Source organism: Sebastes umbrosus, chromosome 17 (assembly GCF_015220745.1).
Source record: "Sebastes umbrosus isolate fSebUmb1 chromosome 17, fSebUmb1.pri, whole genome shotgun sequence".
NCBI lineage: Eukaryota > Metazoa > Chordata > Actinopteri > Perciformes > Sebastidae > Sebastes > Sebastes umbrosus.
In genome coordinates, this window is record NC_051285.1 from 7419809 (window position 1) to 7441454 (window position 21646).

The following is a 21646-nucleotide window of genomic DNA, read 5'->3' on the forward strand; positions in this document are numbered from 1 at the left end:
AATGACAGCCTTTTGGATGGTACATGAATAGAATTAAAATGATTTAATTACTGTTTATTAATTAGAGCGTAGGCAAAAGAAACTGTGATTCTATGGAACAATATAAGCTGATATTAACAGATGCAGTATTTGTTCAGAGCCGTAGCTCTTTCCCATCTCAACATGGCCAGTTTCCAAGAATACTCCGCCCAATCAGAACGGCACTCCATCTTTTTCTTGTTCCTTATGGTGATTATCAACTTCTCATGTTGTTTTTCTAAGTCACATGTGACCTATGTGTAATGCCGAACAGTTAACCTTGAGGGAGCTAATAAGGTTTTACACCAGTATGATTTTTTATGACATTTTTATGGCATGATATGCAATGACAATGTTTTAAGATATACTATGGCATTTTCTATGCATTTGTCATACTATACTATGACACTTTATTTTACAATATGGCATTTTTTATGACATACTATGACTTTTCATGACATTATACTAAGATGTTTTATAACTTTTTATGACATACTACACTGACTTTTTCATGACATTTTATGACATACTATACTATGACCCCCTCCGATGAATCGCCACCTTAACGTGGTGGAGGGGTTTGTGTGCCCCAGTGACCCTGGGACCTGTGTTGTCGGGAGCAATAGCTCCTGGTAGGGTCTCCCAAGGCAAAGTGGTCTCAGGGGAGGGGCCAGACCAAGAGCGATTCACTGACTTTATATGAATTGTCCAGAAAAGAGTTGTAGCACCTCGCCCAGAAACTGGGGCCCTCTTTTGGAGACAGACCTGGTAGTGGAGCTTGCTGGCGAGTGTCTGGTGCTCGGCCGGGCACAGCCCTGTGGGCACCAGTTCCATGGACACCACTTGCAGGGATCGGGTCTTTTCCGGATTTGCCAATGGTGCGAGTCAGCAGACGGGTTTGGGGATACTCACAAGTCCCTTGGTCAGCACTGCTGTATTGTAGTTCTCCCCTGGCAAATGAGAGGGTCGCCTCTATGCCTCTATGCGACTGTGCATCGCTGAGAGGAAGTTTCTGACTGTTGTTTGTGCTTATGCATGACACAGCAGCTCTTAGTACCCGGCCTTCTTGGTGTCTCTGAGTTGCGTCTTGTAAAGGGCGCCGACTGGGGACTTTATATTTCTGCTGGGGAAATTCAATGCAATTATTCTGGTTTAGCTGAAGGAAGGTTTTTTTTTTCCTATACTCTGAAGTTTTTATGATTGATGCTATGACATTTTTTGGCATACTATACTATTACTTTTTTTCGACAAGCTATATTATGACTTTTTTATTTTTCGATATACTACACTATGACTTTTTTTCCGACAAACTATAGTATGACTTGTTTTTTACTTTTTTCAACATACTATACTATATTTTTTTTTTAACTTTTTTTCAACATACTATAATATTATTCTTTTTTTAACGACATACTATGACATTCTTTTAAACTTTTAGACATATTATACTTTCACTTTTTTTTTTCGACATACTGAAATATTAATTTTTTCTTTTACTTTTTTACTTTTTTCTACATACTATACCAATATTTTTTTCCGACATACTATGATTTTTTTTCGACATATATACTGACTTTTTAAACTTTTTTTCGACTTTCATACTATGACTTTTTTCTATTTCTTCAACATGCTATGCTATGACTTTTTTTTTTACTGTTTTCGACATACTATATTTTGACTTTTTTTTCATTTTTTATATATATTATACTATGACTTTTTTTCTGACACTGACTTTTTTCGACATATATACTTACTTTTTTTTTTACATAAGATACTATGACTTTCTTTTACTTTTTTCGACATAGTATACGATGAGTTTTTTCAACAACTGCTCAAACCGGAAAGCAATGCAGAGATTGGTGATACCTGCAAGGCGCTAAAGAATTTTCCATTACAGGACCATCGTGCTCAGTGACAGCTTTTTCCCCTCAGCTGTCACCTTTATTCTATATGTAATAGTCTACTGTTTATATTACCTATAATTACACTATGCATTTTATATTTATACCTGCACTGCTTATTTTGTTCATACCTCATAAATATATATATGTGTGTTGTTGAGTGTACTGTTAAAACTATTCATAATGCTCATACTGTATATATCTTGTGTATTCATAGCCCTTCTATATGTATTTTATTCCGTTTAACTGCTTTTTGTTTAGATGCTAAACTGCATTTCGTTGTCCCAGTACCTGTACCCTGCAATTACAATAAAGTTTAATGAGTTTAATCGCGTTTCATCTCTTCTTTTATGCCATACTGTACGTAACATATGATTTTTTTTTCGACATTTGTCGAAAAAAAGTCATACTATGGTTTGTCAAAAAAAAAAAAAAAAGTTTTAGTACAGTATGTTGAAAAATGTAGTGAATAAAGTCATAGTATAGTATGTCATAAAAAGTCATGGTATAATATGTAGAAAAATTCCATTACAATGTCGAAAAATTTCATAAAAAAACGTCACTTTTTTTCCGCATGAAATTTTTCGACATACTATACTATGACGTTTTTTTATGAAATTTCTCGACATGCTATACTATGACGTTTTTTTTCATTAATTTATCAACATACTATACTATGACGTTTTTTTATGAAATTTTTCGACATACTATACTATGACTTTTTTTATGAAATTTTTCGACATACTATACTATGACGTTTTTTTTCATTAATTTATCAACATACTATACTATGACGTTTTTTTATGAAATTTTTCGACATACTATACTATGACTTTTTTTCCGCATGAAATTTTTCGACATACTATACTATGACGTTTTTTTTCATTAATTTATCAACATACTATACTATGACGTTTTTTTTCATTAATTTATCAACATACTATACTATGACTTTTTTTCCGCATGAAATTTTTCGACATACTATACTATGACGTTTTTTAATGAAATTTCTCGACATGCTATACTATGACGTTTTTTTTCATTAATTTATCAACATACTATACTATGACGTTTTTTTATGAAATTTTTCGACATACTATACTATGACGTTTTTTTATGAAATTTTTCGACATACTATACTATGACGTTTTTTTTCATTAATTTATCAACATACTATACTATGACGTTTTTTTATGAAATTTTTCGACATACTATACTATGACGTTTTTTTATGAAATTTTTCGACATACTATACTATGACGTTTTTTTATGAAGTTTTTCGACATACTATACTATGACGTTATTTTATGAAATTTTTCGACATACTATACTATGACTTTTTTTCCGCATGAAATTTTTCGACATACTATACTATGACGTTATTTTATGAAATTTTTCGACATACTATACTATGACGTTTTTTTATGAAATTTTTCGACATACTATACTATGACTTTTTTTCCGCATGAAATTTTTCGACATACTATACTATGACGTTTTTTTTCATAAATTTTTCGACATACTATACTATGACGTTTTTTTTCATTAATTTATCAACATACTATACTATGACGTTTTTTTTCATTAATTTATCAACATACTATACTATGACTTTTTTTCCGCATGAAATTTTTCGACATACTATACTATGACGTTTTTTTATGAAATTTTTCGACATGCTATACTATGACGTTTTTTTTCATTAATTTATCAACATACTATACTATGACGTTTTTTTATGAAATTTTTCGACATACTATACTATGACTTTTTTTATGAAATTTTTCGACATACTATACTATGACGTTTTTTTTCATTAATTTATCAACATACTATACTATGACTTTTTTTCCGTATGAAATTTTTCGACATACTATACTATGACTTTTTTTCAGCATGAAATTTTTCGACATACTATACTATGACGTTTTTTTATGAAGTTTTTCGACATACTATACTATGACTTTTTTTCCGCATGAAATTTTTCGACATACTATACTATGACGTTTTTTTTCATTAATTTATCAACATACTATACTATGACGTTTTTTAATGAAATTTCTCGACATGCTATACTATGACGTTTTTTTTCATTAATTTATCAACATACTATACTATGACGTTTTTTTATGAAGTTTTTCGACATACTATACTATGACTTTTTTTCCGCATGAAATTTTATAACATACTATACTATGATGTTTTTTTATGAAATTTTTCGACATACTATACTATGACGTTTTTTTATGAAATTTTTCGACATACTATACTATGACGTTTTTTTATGAAATTTTTCGACATACTATACTATGACGTTTTTTTTCATTAATTTATCAACATACTATACTATGACGTTTTTTAATGAAATTTCTCGACATACTATACTATGACGTTTTTTTATGAAATTTTTCGACATACTATACTATGACGTTTTTTTATGAAGTTTTTCGACATACTATACTATGACGTTATTTTATGAAATTTTTCGACATACTATACTATGACGTTTTTTTATGAAATTTTTCGACATACTATACTATGACTTTTTTTCCGCATGAAATTTTTCGACATACTATACTATGACGTTATTTTATGAAATTTTTCGACATACTATACTATGACGTTTTTTTATGAAATTTTTCGACATACTATACTATGACTTTTTTTCCGCATGAAATTTTTCGACATACTATACTATGACGTTTTTTTTCATTAATTTATCAACATACTATACTATGACTTTTTTTCCGTATGAAATTTTTCGACATACTATACTATGACGTTTTTTTATGAAATTTTTCGACATACTATACTATGACGTTTTTTTATGAAATTTTTCGACATACTATACTATGACGTTTTTTTTCATTAATTTATCAACATACTATACTATGACTTTTTTTCAGCATGAAATTTTTCGACATACTATACTATGACGTTTTTTTTCATTAATTTATCAACATACTATACTATGACTTTTTTTCCGCATGAAATTTTTCGACATACTATACTATGACGTTTTTTTATGAAGTTTTTCGACATACTATACTATGACGTTTTTTTATGAAATTTTTCGACATACTACTATGACGTTTTTTTTCATTAATTTATCAACATACTATACTATGACTTTTTTTCTGCATGAAATTTTTCAACATACTATACTATGACGTTTTTTTTCATTAATTTATCAACATACTATACTATGACGTTTTTTAATGAAATTTCTCGACATACTATACTATGACGTTTTTTTTCATTAATTTATCGACATACTAGACTATGACTTTTTTTCCGCATGAAATTTTTCGACATACTATACTATGACGTTTTTTTTCATTAATTTATCAATATACTATACTATGACGTTTTTTCAGCATGAAATTTTTCGACATACTATACTATGACTTTTTTTTCATTAATTTATCAACATACTATACTATGACTTTTTTTCCGCATGAAATTTTTCGACATACTATACTATGACGTTTTTTTATGAAATTTTTCGACATACTATACTATGACGTTTTTTTATGAAATTTTTCGACATACTATACTGACGTTTCTTTATGAAATTTTTCGACATACTATACTATGACGTTTTTTTTCATTAATTTATCAACATACTATACTATGACTTTATTTCCGCATGAAATTTTTCGACATACTATACTATGACGTTTTTTTTCATTAATTTATCAACATACTATACTATGACGTTTTTTAATGAAATTTCTCGACATACTATACTATGACGTTTTTTTATGAAATTTTTCGACATACTATACTATGACGTTATTTTATGAAATTTTTCGACATGCTATACTATGACGTTTTTTTTCATTAATTTATCGACATACTAGACTATGACTTTTTTTCCGCATGAAATTTTTCGACATACTATACTATGACGTTTTTTTATGAAATTTTTCGACATACTATACTATGACGTTTTTTTTCATTAATTTATCAACATACTATACTATGACGTTTTTTTATGAAATTTTTCGACATACTATACTATGACGTTATTTTATGAAATTTTTCGACATACTATACTATGACGTTTTTTTATGAAATTTTTCGACATACTATACTATGACGTTTTTTTATGAAGTTTTTCGACATACTATACTATGACATTATTTTATGAAATTTTTCGACATACTATACTATGACGTTTTTTTTCATTAATTTATCAACATACTATACTATGACTTTTTTTCCGCATGAAATTTTTCAACATACTATACTATGACGTTTTTTTTCATTAATTTATCAACATACTATACTATGACTTTTTTTCCGCATGAAATTTTTCGACATACTATACTATGACGTTTTTTTATAAAATTTTTCGACATACTATACTATGACGTTTTTTTATGAAATTTTTCGACATACTATACTATGACGTTTTTTTTCATTAATTTATCAACATACTATACTATGACTTTTTTTCCGCATGAAATTTTTCGACATACTATACTATGACGTTTTTTTATGAAATTTTTCGACATACTATACTATGACGTTTTTTTTCATTAATTTATCAACATACTATACTATGACGTTTTTTTATGAAATTTTTCGACATACTATACTATGACTTTTTTTCCGCATGAAATTTTTCGACATACTATACTATGACGTTTTTTTTCATTAATTTATCAACATACTATACTATGACTTTTTTTCCGTATGAAATTTTTCGACATACTATACTATGACGTTTTTTTTCATTAATTTATCAACATACTATACTATGACTTTTTTTCAGCATGAAATTTTTCGACATACTATACTATGACTTTTTTTATGAAATTTTTCGACATACTATACTATGACGTTTTTTTTCATTAATTTATCAACATACTATACTATGACTTTTTTTCCGCATGCAATTTTTCGACATACTATACTATGTTTTTTTATGAAATTTTTCGACATACTATACTATGACGTTTTTTCCGCATGAAATTTTTCGACATACTATACTATGACGTTTTTTTATGAAGTTTTTCGACATACTATACTATGACGTTATTTTATGAAATTTTTCGACATACTATACTGACGTTTTTTTATGAAATTTTTCGACATACTATACTATGACGTTTTTTTTCATTAATTTATCAACATACTATACTATGACTTTTTTTCAGCATGAAATTTTTCGACATACTATACTATGACCTTTTTTTTCATTAATTTATCAACATACTATACTATGACTTTTTTTCCGCATGAAATTTTTCGACATACTATACTATGACGTTTTTTTATGAAATTTTTCGACATACTATACTATGACGTTTTTTTATGAAATTTTTCGACATACTATACTATGACGTTTTTTTATGAAATTTTTCGACATACTATACTATGACTTTTTTTCCGCATGAAATTTTTCGACATACTATACTATGACGTTTTTTTATGAAATTTTTCGACATACTATACTATGACGTTTTTTTATGAAATTTTTCGACATACTATACTATGACGTTTTTTTATGAAATTTTTCGACATACTATACTATGACGTTTTTTTATGAAATTTTTCGACATACTATACTATGACGTTTTTTTATGAAATTTTTCAACATACTATACTATGACGTTTTTTAATGAAATTTTTCAACATACTATACTATGACGTTTTTTTTCATTAATTTATCAACATACTATACTATGACGTTTTTTAATGAAATTTCTCGACATACTATACTATGACGTTTTTTAATGAAATTTTTCGACATACTATACTATGACGTTTTTTTTCATTAATTTATCGACATACTAGACTATGACTTTTTTTCCGCATGAAATTTTTCGACAGACTATACTATGATAAAAAGTCATAGTATAGTCTGTCAAAAAATGTAGTGGAAAAAGTCATAAGATATTATGGCATAAAAAGGCTTATTATAATATGTTGAAAAATGTTATAAAATTTCATAGTATAGTATATCGATATTTTCATGAAAAAAAAGTCATAGTATAGTATGTCGAAAAAAAGTCATAGTATGTCGAAAAAATAAGTCCGAGTATAGTATCTCAAACTGTAGTGAATTTAGTCATAGTACAGTATGTCATAAAAAGTCTGGGGTATAGTATGTTGAAAAATGTCATTAAAATGTCATAGTATAGTATGTCGAAGTTTTCATGAAAAAAAAGTCATAGTATAGTATGTCGAAAAATGTAGTGAATAAAGTCATAGTGTATTATGGAATAAAAAGGCTTATTATAATATGTCGAAAAATGTTATAAAATGTCATAGTATAGTATGTCATAAAAAGTCATAGTATAGTCTGTCAAAAAATGTAGTGGAAAAAGTCATAAGATATGGCATAAAAAGGCTTATTATAATATGTTGAAAAATGTTATAAAATGTCGTAGTATAGTATGTCGTAGTTTTCATGAAAAAAAGTCATAGTATACAGATGTGTCCAAAATCTTTTAAAAAGTCATATTATAGTTTGTCGAAAATAAAAAAAAGTCATAGTATAGTATGTATAACTACAGTATACTATGACTTATTTTTCGACATACTATGACTTTTTTTTCTAGATGATACACTACGACTTTTATTTTACTTTTTTTACATACTATTCTATGACTTTTTTTCAACATACTATACTATGACTTTTTTTTGGGCATACTATATTATGATTTTTTTCCCCCTTTTTTGTTTCCTCAGCCTCATCTGACTTAATCATAAATCATGTCTCCACTCACCTCACCATCCAGATGCGACAGCTGCTTCTGCCTATCCAAAAAAGTCTCAGAGTTGGAAGGGAGAATATCCATGTTGCACAAAATGATAGATGAAAAGCGGATCTAGGACTCTTTGATCACCATGGCCTCCACTGTCACCATCTCAACCGCAGCAGAACTGGACTGTCCCAAGTCCTGACAAATATCTGTAAAACACACAAATGTCCTGGTTTTTAACAGTCACTAACAAATTTTCCCAGTTTTCACCACAATTAAAATAATGATAACAATACTTTACTTACATAGATGTTCATCATGTTCTGTCCCACTCATTCATTAATTTGTGAGCAGGAGATAAGTATATATACAGAGAGCCAGAACAGCGCACCCACCCCAGTCTCTAACTTAAGTGATGTTGTGCGCTGTCAAGCCATCAGACATCAGACTGTTGAACCACAGAACCCCCCGTGCTTACGTGCACATCAAACGTGTCGTTTTGATTAATTATTCTACAAAGTTCCTTCTGCGCATCAACAAGCAAGTATGCGAAAAATGTTGAATCACTTTAAACTTTTCGCTCCACTTATAACTGCCTCAGGACGTCTGATCCTGTCAGTCTTTCACCCGGTGTCTCCATCCTGGCCAAAGTGTCGTCTGAGCTCCACATTTTTAATTATAATAGCCTGTGGCAAGTAAAATGATGTGATAGAGATGGTTCAGCTTCAAAACTAAAGTTGAAAAATAATTTCCATAGTCCCAGACAACAGTAAGTTTCCTCCGAGGGAAACTCTCTACGGGACTCCCAAACTGTCAGTGTGTCATGACAGGGATAGCTCTGTGATTAAAGGAGGAGAAAGTAGTGAATGTGATAAGTCATGACTGTCACAGCCTCTAATGCACCCACCTATAATAAAGCTTTCTCTCAGACCTCACCCCATGCTCAAATGCACCACAGTTAGGGTGACCAAGTGTCCCACTTTACAAGAGACTGCACAGTATTTTTATCACTTGGCTCTAGTTTTCAAAAGTCAAACCACTGCAGGACAGACGCTTTTTTAAAATCTGGCTTTTATCCAATGGCTATGAAAACAGCAGGGAAGTCTGTCATCACGGCGCTGTGTTTGCTGTCAAACTGCGCACACGTGGGTCAAGTGCAGGTTAACATTTCACCGTCTTTGCTACATTATGCCCAATGGGGAAAATTGCAAGTCACCCTAAAGTCACAAGTTATACAGATTTAAGGCAGAATATGATGGAAACTACCACAAAGAAAAGGAAAAACAGCTACAACAAAGACTGTGAAACTATATGTAAGTATTTATAAGCCGGTGGAAGGCAATTCTCAGAGTTTTTTGTGAAATTTGCCAGTTATTTTTCAATTTCACACAAGGGGAATACAACATGTTTATGTCAAAAGGAGATGTGCCGATCTGTGGATGCTTTTTGGCAAAGCATAGATATGTTACAAGATAAGGGGCAGAATAGAAATGTTCATTATTTAAGTTAGATAGGCATTATATCAAATTTGTAGACTACCTCTCAGCCTTGGTAACACGTCCCACATTGTCCCACACAAACATACTCTTTGTCCCACATTTGGTCACCCTAGCCACTGGTGCACCAAGTTAGCCATCCTGATGAAAACAACTGCATATTAGCGCGTGCATGTGCATGAATGTGCAGTAGAATTAAGGGTCCCAGTTTGGGGGGTCTGAAAATGGGGCTACACATATATAGGCTACAAGTATACTTGCAGGATAAAAACTATTCTAGTAGTTTACTGAGAGTATACTTTGAAGTGTACTTGAATACACTATAAAGTGGGCTACAAGTATATACTTACAGTATAAAAACTATTAACTAGTAACTATTAACCCTTAGCTAAGCCCTGGTTAGCTCCTCTCCTAGTCAGAAGGAGCCATGGATTACTGTGCGTAAAAGGGTAAACCTGGTGGGAAGCTCACCTGTCACCATGGCAGGGCTGTTTCAGTCTCTTCCTGTTGACCGTCGCTCCAATCTAGTCGACACACGAGGCTGTGCGCAGTTCTCCCCTCTCCATGTAACCAGCTCTCAGGCACAGAGTCCATAACTGTGAATGTGCGTTTCTTTAATGCAGTTACGCACAGTTTTCCAAAGTCCCTGACATTCAAAATAAGCTCCAGCATTTACAACCGTCACTCCAGTCCTCCATTAGAAGAGTAGTAGTCCACGTGGAAAAACAAATGGCACAGCTCTTCTTCAGTCTAATCTCATTTTAACCATCTTTTTTGATTTCCTAAAGCATTGTGGAAAGTTTTTATCTCAGGCCTCATTCACACAGTTGGCCGAGGTTTAACTTACTAGTTCAGCAGACTCCTTTTAGTCTTTACACTTGGCTGTAGTCCTCCTGTAGAGCTCCAAATGTGTCTTTTCTTAGCAGCAACATGCTGCCTGCTAACTTACAGCACGCGGTGCAGACGTCTCCATGTGACTGTTTACGCACAGGCACGCACGTTGTAGGCGTCATCTCCAGTCTCCATCGCCAGTGGTAACGCCCCCTACTGTCCTCACATGGTATTAACTCCTTCACTGGTCCATCTCCTGTCCACATTACACTAAAACTATAACAATCTTTGTTACATCAAATGCAACGCTGTCCCATCTCCAGCTACTGGAGTGTTCTGATCCCATACCAGTGTTTCATTAATGAGCTGACTTAAATATTGCTTTCTTAACTTTGTAAAACTAAATTTAACAAATAAATACATAGATATAAATTAAATGAATTGCTATTTATTTAAAAAAAAGATTGAGCACCAGCAACTTGCTTAAAGGGACTGTTTGTAACTTCTTACACGTATAAATCAATCCGGGTCGGTGTCCCATGCGTGCTCGTGTGTGGCTACGCTGTTCAGACTCTGACTCCAACACAAACTAGACGGAAGCACCAAAACTGCAAAGTTATATCTAGCGAAGCCCGTCTATTAAACAGTGTTGGGCGCGGTCGGAGGACGCGGGGGAGACCGTAGCTTTGGTCTCCAGGGCCGGAGTCTCTGCTCCTCTGCTCTGCTGCCTTCCTGCCTTCACTCACACGCCGCGCTCATTTTCGCTATTTCGCTCCACTCTCACGTTTATGCGCGCTCACTACACACTGCAGGAGAGTTTGTAGCTCTGAGAATATCTAGTAAATGTACAGTGGACGTTTGTGCAGAAATAAATGCTGCAGCTCCTCCAGACCAACAGAGGTTTTATTGTCTTTTCTGCATTTCTGATTCTTACAAACAGTCCCTTTAAAGGAAATACAATTCAGGTGTAAACCTTTTTAATGCAGCAACAAATTAAACAGGACTTCAGATTCAAGTATATAATGTATACTATAGAGTATATAAACATAGAATTGAATTTAATAGTGATGATTTGAAGTGTGACCATGTTGTGGTCTTTCCCTAGATACTGTATGTCAGTAAGCTCTGCAGACTGGATGAAAGCCGGTGTCTTCCTGTCTCCGCTCTGTTCTGATTCATAGGAAATTGAAGCAGGCGTGAACAGGACGGTAATTGTCTGTGTGATCGGATTCTCCTACCTCACTGATGTTTGGCTCCAGGAAGTCTTTTATTTCTGCCTTTCTGTTCCTCTGACACTGACGGAGTGTGTATTGACAGCGTCCCTCAGCAGAGCCAGTAATGGTCAATGGATTGTCGGAGCGTGTTGAGCACGGAAAGACAATAGATTACATTAAGTTATACAGGAGTGAAGGCCGGCTCGATGCCTGCTCATCAGTGGACTAAGACCATAATTGACAACGGGACGGGGGATGGATGTCACACTGTAGACGGGGACTTGTCGCAAACGTCCAATAATTTTCTAGATGCTAAAATTGTCTCTCTGTCTCACCTTGTCAGGTGTAACACGTTCAAGGAGGACTGACTGTTGGAAGAATGTGATTAAATACCAAGAACTCTTGCTGCAGGTAGGCTGCAACTAAGGATTATTTTCATTATTGGTTATTGATTATTTATTGATCAGTCCAAAGCCCAAGATGACATCTTGAAATATCTTTTTTTTTGTCAAAGCAAGAGTCTAAAACCCAACAATATTCAAGACTAGGGAAACCATAAAATATATATAATTCAGAATCTAAAACCAGAGAATTTTTTTTATTCTTTCTTAAAAACATGACTCAAAATGATCAATAATCAAAACATTGATTTTATAATTATATTTCTAATAATTAGTAAACATTATTAATTATAATTTAATTCTTTGTTAACAGTAAAATAACTATTAACAAAGTTTATTTAACTATCAATTTACCATTTATAAATTATGTTATTATAAATTGTATTATGAAGTGATATTGAAAACAATTGCTATAATTATCATTACTGTCAATGTGTACTTTATTTTTTATTATTTATTTTATTTTCATTTATTTTTTTTATCTTATTTTCTTTTTCTTTTCTTTTTTTAAATTAAATTTAACTTAGTTTTTTGTTCTTTATCCTTTTTGCATCGGCAGTGGGTGAGGGTTGGGTGGGAGGGGGCTTTGGGGGAAAAATACCGAAATATGGAGGGACAATAATTTACATTTGTGCTCTAATTGTAGGTTTCTGTACACCTGATGTTACTCCCAATAAATTAATATGGAAAAAAATGCAATCAATAAATTTTAAAGACATGAAACGACTGATTTTTACAATATATTTAATTCGATTTTTTCTTACAAAACAATTCCCTCATAAACCAGAACACACAAAATGCATAAAGAAAACTGTACAGTCAGTTTTGTCATGTCTGAACGTGTTCTAAACATGAACAATGTTATCTACAACAGTGGTTCCTATCAATGTCTATCACACCAAGCGGTTCAGCTCTGCAGCCCCCCCCTGTAGGCGAGGGTTCGACGAGAGGTACGGAAATAGTCATGTGACACTGAAGGTAGATCCAAACAAACAACATGAGCTAGCCAGTGATGTGGTTATATCAGCAAGCGCAGGTGCAGTCACTTTGTTCTTGCTCTCCTTGGCTCTAGTAGCGATGTCACACTGCTGAATCGACCTTTAAGAGATAAGCTGACGGACGTGACGATGACGGGGGCGGAAAAGTGACTTTTTTTCACAAGCGACTGTAAACCGTGTGTGACTGTGAGAGATCACTGAGAGGTCAATGATGATCATGTTGAAGGTCTATTTTCTTTACATGCATGTCTCAGAGCTGTCCAATACTGTAGATGACTCAGTTAGAGCCTCTGGGGAGTGACTTTGGATGGGGTCGTGACTTCAGGAAGCATCAGAGCCTACTTTTTTTTAACACTTTTTTCATCGATACAGTGAGAAAACTGGGCTACCAATTTGACAAATTTCCATTCAACAAACATAATGTCAGATAGTATATTTCTCTCCTCAGTGCAACAGTGGTCTATCATTAAGTCATTGCCTTCAAACAGTTCATCAAACAGGCTTTAATGCCAGAACGTGTTTTCGTGGCAGATTAGCAGCAAATACCTAAATCACAAACGAGAACGACAAATCGGCTTCACTCCTGCGTTTTTCTTTTTCTCACACAGCAGCTTAGTTTCTACCCTACACATTGCGTCGCATCGGGGGAGTTACAGGCACAACTACGTATTAAGAGATGATGATTAATATAGAATTTGGGCTGCTGTTTGTTTCTAGGGGGGAAAAAAAACTGACCACGTGAGCAGATATACTCCATTCACAAGACTCCAGCTGGATTTACAGTCTTACACTTTTCTTAAAGGACTTTTTCTACAACTTAAAATTGGCGTTTTAGATCTGTATTAGAGATAATTATGATTTTAATTAACAAGTTTGACGTGCCAAAAGAAAAGCCATCAACCACAAAGTCCTAAAGGCTGTGAGTATTTGTGCAGTGATTACATATTGTATGTACAAGAGAGCTTCCCAAGATCATCAAGAAAGTATTTCCTCTTTCCATGCACGGACTGAGGATTAGTGCTACTGTTTCTATCGTCCACTATTTTTATTCAATTTAACAGCAAGTTGACATAGTTTTTGTTCTGGAATATGTCTTGGTGTACTTTTTTGTTTCTAGCTCATTTTTGTCTGGTTACAAAATCTCAATTAAACATAGATTTAGACGGGCCGACTATTTGTAGAACCCAGCAAATTCTAGAAATACAATGTTTAGTAGTTTAGTAATAGTTTAATAGTTTCTTAAGTATGTATATTTTCTGCAATATATGTATATTTTTCGCAAAATGAGAAAAAAAAATACGGATATTGACAGCTGAATATTAGAGGACATTCATATTTTTCTGTAGTTTTAGGCTCGGAGGTACAGAGCAAGGCTTTGCAGCCATAAAAGAAAAAAAAGGAAAGACAGAAAAAGCCATTGCCCCAAGACTGGCACCAAAGTCGGACGTCTGAGCTAACTATCCACGTAAAGACCTCGACACTACTGTTTAAGAGACGACTATAATATCTGATAACATTATTACATCTGCAGAGAAGCAGCGGCGTTGTCTTGCTACTAATGGATCATCATTATGACGATTAGTGCAAAATGGCGAGCGCAAATTACACAGAAGACGATTCGACCACAGAAAGAACATAACTGCGATTTTGAAGGACGAAGAGTTGCTGGTGTTTATTCGGTCACTGCCTCCAGACAGATAATACCGGGTTTTTTTCAAAAGTAGGTATACAATTTTGAATAATAATAATAATAATGATAAAGAAACCTGTACAATTATTGTCATTTTATCACGTTAATGGGGAGAATGTTTAAAGAAGAATGTTTAAAATGTCTGTAAAAATGTATCCCTACTTTTGAAACAGGTTTTTGAGATGGAGCATATTTTTTTTCCTGTGTATATGTGATTGCTATCCAGATAAAAATAACAAATCCAAAAACAAGTTTTTGTTGCCGACTAGACAGACACTAATAAAATATATCCTCTGTGTGTTACAGTCCTTTAAATAAAGCGGAATAACTACCACATGGTGACCTGCCTCAGAGTTTGATCTTGATGCACGGCTCTCTGGGAGGAAGTATAAATGCTCACAGCCAGTCAGATAGCGGAGTTGATGCCACTTTGGCACGGCCTCAGCATGTGGGGTCAGCGTACACCGGAGTCATTACCCTGAGGGAATCTGCTAAGTGGCATTTTCAGGCTCCGCAGCACAGACTTGTGCTGCAGGTACAGAATAACAGTGAGAGACAGCGGAGGACAGATTATACCACTGCAAGAGACCACAAGATGGACTGTTCATTTCTGGTTAGGCTTCCTCTGCGAGGGAAACATCCATCGACGACGGCTAATGGACCGACCGGGCTCTTTGGATAGACAATGTAAATATAGAGGGAATTACACATGTGCATAAAGCCAACCTCTGCCGGCATGAGGAGAATGAAAGCTTTCAGAGGGAGGATACAGTACAATACGGTGACAAAGGCGAATAAACGGATGGGTTGGTAGCTTTTAAAAGGACTCAGAACACACATACACTAAAGGCAGACAGGACAGACGGACAGTTTGTGGTGATTATATGCAGCACTGGTGAAAAACGACAAACATTGTTGAGATAAACAAAATCGGAAAGCTTTTTACTCTAAAAAAAGTGAGCATTGTGCATAGTTCATAGTTCGTTAATAACCCCTCTTCAGGTACCTATTTGCTGTGATAACATGGAAGGAAGTGCAATAATGTACAATTCTGTATAGTTAAGTGCACATAGATCACTGTTGCACTGAACGGCATTGACACTTTCTCCCAATAGAAATATCACAACAGGGTTTCTTAATGTTTTCTCAATTTTCTCTATTTTTAAGTGTACTTTTGTTACAATAAACCCAGGCATGTATCCCTCTCGCTCAGTCCCAGGGTTGAGTCCACAACTTATGTTCACATAAATCTTTATAATAGGTAATTTGGCCTGATTTTTCCTTTTTTTTTTTTTTTTTACGTCTGTCCCTAATCCTACGACTTTCTGCTTTTTCTTTTTTACTCATACCTCGCCGACCCAGACAACTGTGTTCCCTCTCTTGATGTCTGACACCTCGCAGTGTGGCGTTCTCTGTTTGCCGTTCAGGACAAAGAGGGACTCGGCCGACGGCGTCACCAGGTACTGTCCGAACAACCCGCTGGAGACCACTACTCTGTTGGGGCCCCCCCAGGGCCAGGCTTGGGGGGCCAGGGGCTCCTTGAGGCTCCGGAGAACCTCGGTGCGGCCCGAGGACAGATCGGCAAATAGCAGGTCCGTGCCTGAGCCTGAGGTGGCGACAACCACATGCTGGTTGGACTCCGTGAAGGAAGGCTGGAAAGCCAGATCAGAGACAGCTACGGGCTCGTCCAGTTCCCGGTTCAGACCCAGCTCCCCCTGGAACGACACTGTCTGTACTATCACCTTGGAGCTCTGCGTGTCAGGCGTCACAATGTAGCGGCCGTCAGGCGACACAAACGGCTGCCCTGTGATGTTCAGGTTTGGACCGATCACCGCGTCCGTCACGCTGTCGATGAGGAGCTGGGGCGGGGCCTTAAGGTGGCTCTTGCTCTCACACTGGACGAAGTAGAAGCCGCCCAGATGCGTGTAGGCCATGCTGACGGGTACGCAGCTGTAGTTCTTCAGGCTGATGGTCTTGACGCGGTGGAAGGTCTCCAGGTCGATCTTGTGCACCGCAGGTTCGTTTTTGAGGAAGACAAAGGCAAACCTAAATCGACAAAGTTCAGAGGAAAGGTTAATAGCCTTTCTAGATTTTTGGGGTCAGTGATTAACACACATCGAGATTCTCATTAGGATTCTCATTTGCTCTTTTCTCCTTCACTTCAGAAGGACAGCTGTGATGAGCGAGCAATGAGGTCGCCTGTGTTTTAAGGTCGGAGGTGGATGAATGTGGCGTGTGTGCTGCTTTACCTCACGTGGGTGATGATGAGGTTGGTTGGAGGAATGAAGAAGTCGCTGACCCTCTGGAAAGTTGTGCGGATGGCGTGATGTACTTCTCCCACACTGGCTTGAGGAATTACCTGTGGACAACGCACATGACAGCATGAATATTAAATACCTATAAAAAAAAAGATAATAACCAGATATAGACATCGACGGTTTCCAATTTACAGCAGCAGAGACCTTCAAAAAATAAAGATGACATGGCTTTAAATATACAGGATAAAGGCCTTTACACCAATTTTCAGAAAATAATTGCAGATATGCTAATAAGTAAGAAATTGCAGTGCATGAATTTCAAAGAAATGTTAATTTAGAAACAGTGTCTCAATTATATAGTTTGTACACCACAGAGCACCGACAAATTTATGTTTCAATTGTTAAACTAATTAAGGATCCTTATCAAAAACTTACTTTTTAGATTCTCAAATATCAATATCAGCCTCAAAACTCCAGTATTGTTTGTCCCGCTCAAAGAAAAATCTGCGTGTTGTGATAGTTAAACCCTGTGACCTTTTATCTTTCATCAGCATAAAGGCTCATATCTCAGGTCTTAACAGCCGCAGCTTGTCCAGGTGACGCGCCCATATATCCTGGAACAGATAAACATCTCTACGGTATGACTGGAGCTGATGGAACGTGGCCCCACCTCGGTCCTCTGATAAAGCATCTTATTCAAAGATGGTTGTCTTAGCAGCCGACACCACAATAAAAGCCTCATCTCTCATGTCATACACCTGACACTGAATCAGCACGTTTGTAAAGTGCGTACGCTTTTGATGGGCTTCCCGATGCACCGCCTTGCCCGTGACACACGCTTCATCATGCATGCCTGCATGATCAGGTCACAGTCAAGGACAAGTGAGGCTGTTTACGGCACCTTCATATGTGGGATTTATTAAAAGCAAACAGTCGACTCCTGCTCCGGCTTTCCTTCAGACTTTATATACTCAGAAAAAAACTCGGCTCTAGGTTTAGATATAGAATATTGTTTTTAAAAGGAAAGAACTAAGCGAGAAATCTATTTTGATGTCTACGCCTACGCTGCTAAAGCTGAACCTCTACCTGATGCCCAGCGGGGGGCCAGACGCCACACTCCTCCCTCACAACTACCAAATGCAGGGAAATAAAAATAGCAGTTTAAGTTGCAGAGTTGTTACTTTTGCTTCACTGCTGCTGCAACACTCCTCAAAAGCTCTCCATCCTCCTGACTATCTCATCCATTTTTAACAAAGAAGATCTGCCGGCTTCTCGCTGCTTGTGAGACATGAAAAGGAATCCTCATTAAAAAAAAAAAAGTCATTACAACAGTTGCAGAATACAATGACGGCAGTTAATGAGGTTCAATGTAGTATCGCTCATGTATTATTAGGCAGCTGCTGTGGTCTCCAGGGCTGCAGGTGCGCTCAACTTAATGCCACTGGCTTCTCTTTGTCATCGCTCATGCTTGGATTTCATATCCACACACTCAGCAACGAGGCCCAATCGAGTTTTACTCTGCCCCTGCCTCGCTGGCTAATACCTGAGGGGGATTTGGTTCTGACTGAGTGGCTTTTGCTTTTCAACAGCATTCACTCTGCAGAAGCCGTGAGTAGCTTTTTTTTTTACTTTCCCGTCTAACTACAGAACACCCATATAAGACGAGACTCCTAAAATTCTCCAGTGTATTTGTGTAATTTAGGAAATTCAATAAATCTTACAAGCCCCCTTTAATATTATCCAGTGCAGCACATATTTTTTTTTTCATATATACTGTCAGAATCACTCGTCTCGTTGATCCTGGGGAGCAATAAAGCCCGTTATGGATTCCCTGGAAGGCTCAAAGGCTTGTTGCTCAAGATCAATGCCGAATTTTAAAAGTTAAATTAATACTTTGTGTGTTTTACTCCCTGAGGCGTATATCATAGATTTATAAATGCATGCATATGAAAGAACAAAAGGAGACATGTTTGCTCATATGCAGACCAGATATTCATGTATTATACTCTAACACTAAATGAATTTCATTAGTTGCCATCCATTGTCTGCAGATTCGTGGTCTTGTCAACTTGTTCTTTCATCAGATATTAATTGGTTTAAAGTGTCAATCCTTAAGATTTCAGTCCTGGTTGATTTAGAGTTTCTATTTGAGTGAAAACAATGTAATTGTGCTCAGAGATTAACAATCTGGAGTCTTTTTGTTGATATATGAACATGGAAAAAATGTATTTCTCTGTTCATGAGCTTCAAGTTTTCATTGTGTACATAGTTAAATTTTTTTGGTGTGTATACAGTGGAGAAAAAACTGGGATGTCACCACAGACACGAAATTTCATAATACTGCAAATATATAAATATTGCAATACTTTCATCAATCACCATTGTTACCTCATTGGGCAAAGATAGTCACTTAACAGACATTTATTTATTTAAATGAAAATCTTCACGATTTCCACTTTATGTCATGTTTTAAAATCGTATTTTTGTATTTTTTCCTTTATTGCACAGCTTGCAGCATAATAAATGCAACAAAGGTTACATGCGAGAATTTGAATAGAATCATTCGGGACCTTCATTTCGCTCAGTTTTCCAATTTTTCTTTCTCGTAAATTCATGACTTTGTAATCTTGCAAATCTGTAAGTTTTTTCTCGTAGATTTGCCACTTTAAACTCAGAGAATATCCACGTTTTTTCCGGTAAATTTAACACTTTAATCAGATTTTTTTTTCTCGGAATATTACCCCCCTCCTTCGGCTCTGTAATTATTATTTTTTTATTTACCTACAATGACCCTAATATGCCGTCGTAGATATAAGTTCCAATATTCAGGTATTGTATCGCCACTCATGTAAAAAAACCCAAATAATTATAAACTTAGAACTAAACTTAACTACTTCTTTAAACAAGAGAGATACGACTGATAAGTGACGGGTCAATAATATGGAAAAGATAAACAAAACAAGAGGGAACTGGGATAAACCAAATAAAAAACAAAACTTTTAACCAGGACATTTAGAAACTGTAAAACAATTGAGATGATTTTGCTGGCCTGAATTGAATACATGTAGTTTCCTGTTGTGACAACTTGTTGTCGTAATAATGAGTTCATTTATTAAAATAATCAGTCTTAAACACATATTTGGCAAACCTAATAGAGAGATAAATGAGGGGAAAACAGATGGGAAATATGGTGTCCTTGTGTGCAGAGAGAAAAACAAAAAGCCTGTGAGTTAAATGTCTTCGTGGCACGTAGACGCAGACCGGACTGACAGTCTGAAAGGCCACGTTTCTCTCTGCCCGGCAGAGATTCCTCCATTTGTCTTCTCTAATGAATTGACAATCACACTCCCTCTGATGTTTACACAGAGATATTGAGCCATCCTTAAACTTGGCTGCTTAAAAATACCACACACACACACACACCACACATTCACAAACGCACATTTACACATCGTGAGCGCACAAACTGACAGACACACACTCATACACATGTATGATCCGCTGGAGCGAAACGGCGCCTCCGGTAGTGATGGGCTGCTGCTGAACAGGTCAATTACTTTCAGTCCAAATGATAATGACATTATCAAACCATTTATTTGTGGTGTGATCCACGTGGCCTCCAATCCCATTATGCCGTTTCCCTGCAATTGCATTTTTAAGTGATTCATCCCCTGCTCTCTAATTATTCATTACTCCTGAAGAACTGCAGGAAGTGGGGAAATGAATAAAATGAAAAACACAAAAATGTGTTCTCTGCAGTTCAGCCATAAAATGTTATGCTAAGCTGCTCTCTGTACTCTGATTGTTTCAAATTATATGAGGAGAAAATTGTTTTGTCTGTGATGAAAAACATATTTTCATAGAATTTTCTGCTTCATTTAAGACAATAACCTCTGAGAGAAGTTTAGAAATAACACCACGAGTGTGCACCTTAACTGAGACACAGAAACAAATCCCCCGTTAGACTAGTACACCTACACACTATGAAGAAAACTGATTGCACACACACATGCGGTCTGCTTGGCCATGCAGATTGTAAATCAGTAGGAGACTGTTAAAACCCACACACAGGTGGTCGTCTTTTCACTACGTTTTGTTGCCAGACCATAGTGGCACCTTTAGA

The 21646-nt window shown here is 35.3% G+C and overlaps 1 protein-coding gene and 1 long non-coding RNA gene across 5 annotated transcripts in view; one reads left to right on the top strand and one right to left on the bottom strand.

The window, feature by feature from the left end:
- LOC119475609 overlaps positions 1-21646 on the top strand; it is a 110636-nt gene that overhangs the window by 82509 nt on the left and 6481 nt on the right. For all 3 annotated transcript variants that reach the window (XR_005203835.1, XR_005203834.1, XR_005203832.1), the window contains one exon: positions 12520-12587. This is a non-coding gene — a long non-coding RNA (uncharacterized LOC119475609). The remainder of the gene's footprint in view (positions 1-12519; positions 12588-21646) is intronic.
- The window catches only part of fstl4 (follistatin-like 4), a 314390-nt gene continuing 305858 nt past the window's right edge, over positions 13115-21646 (bottom strand). For both annotated transcript variants that reach the window (XM_037748469.1, XM_037748471.1), the window contains 2 exons: positions 17515-17624; positions 13115-17311 (listed from right to left, as the gene is read on the bottom strand). In XM_037748469.1, coding sequence (XP_037604397.1) covers positions 16609-17311; positions 17515-17624 — 813 coding nt within the window. In that variant the 3' untranslated portion in view covers positions 13115-16608. The remainder of the gene's footprint in view (positions 17312-17514; positions 17625-21646) is intronic.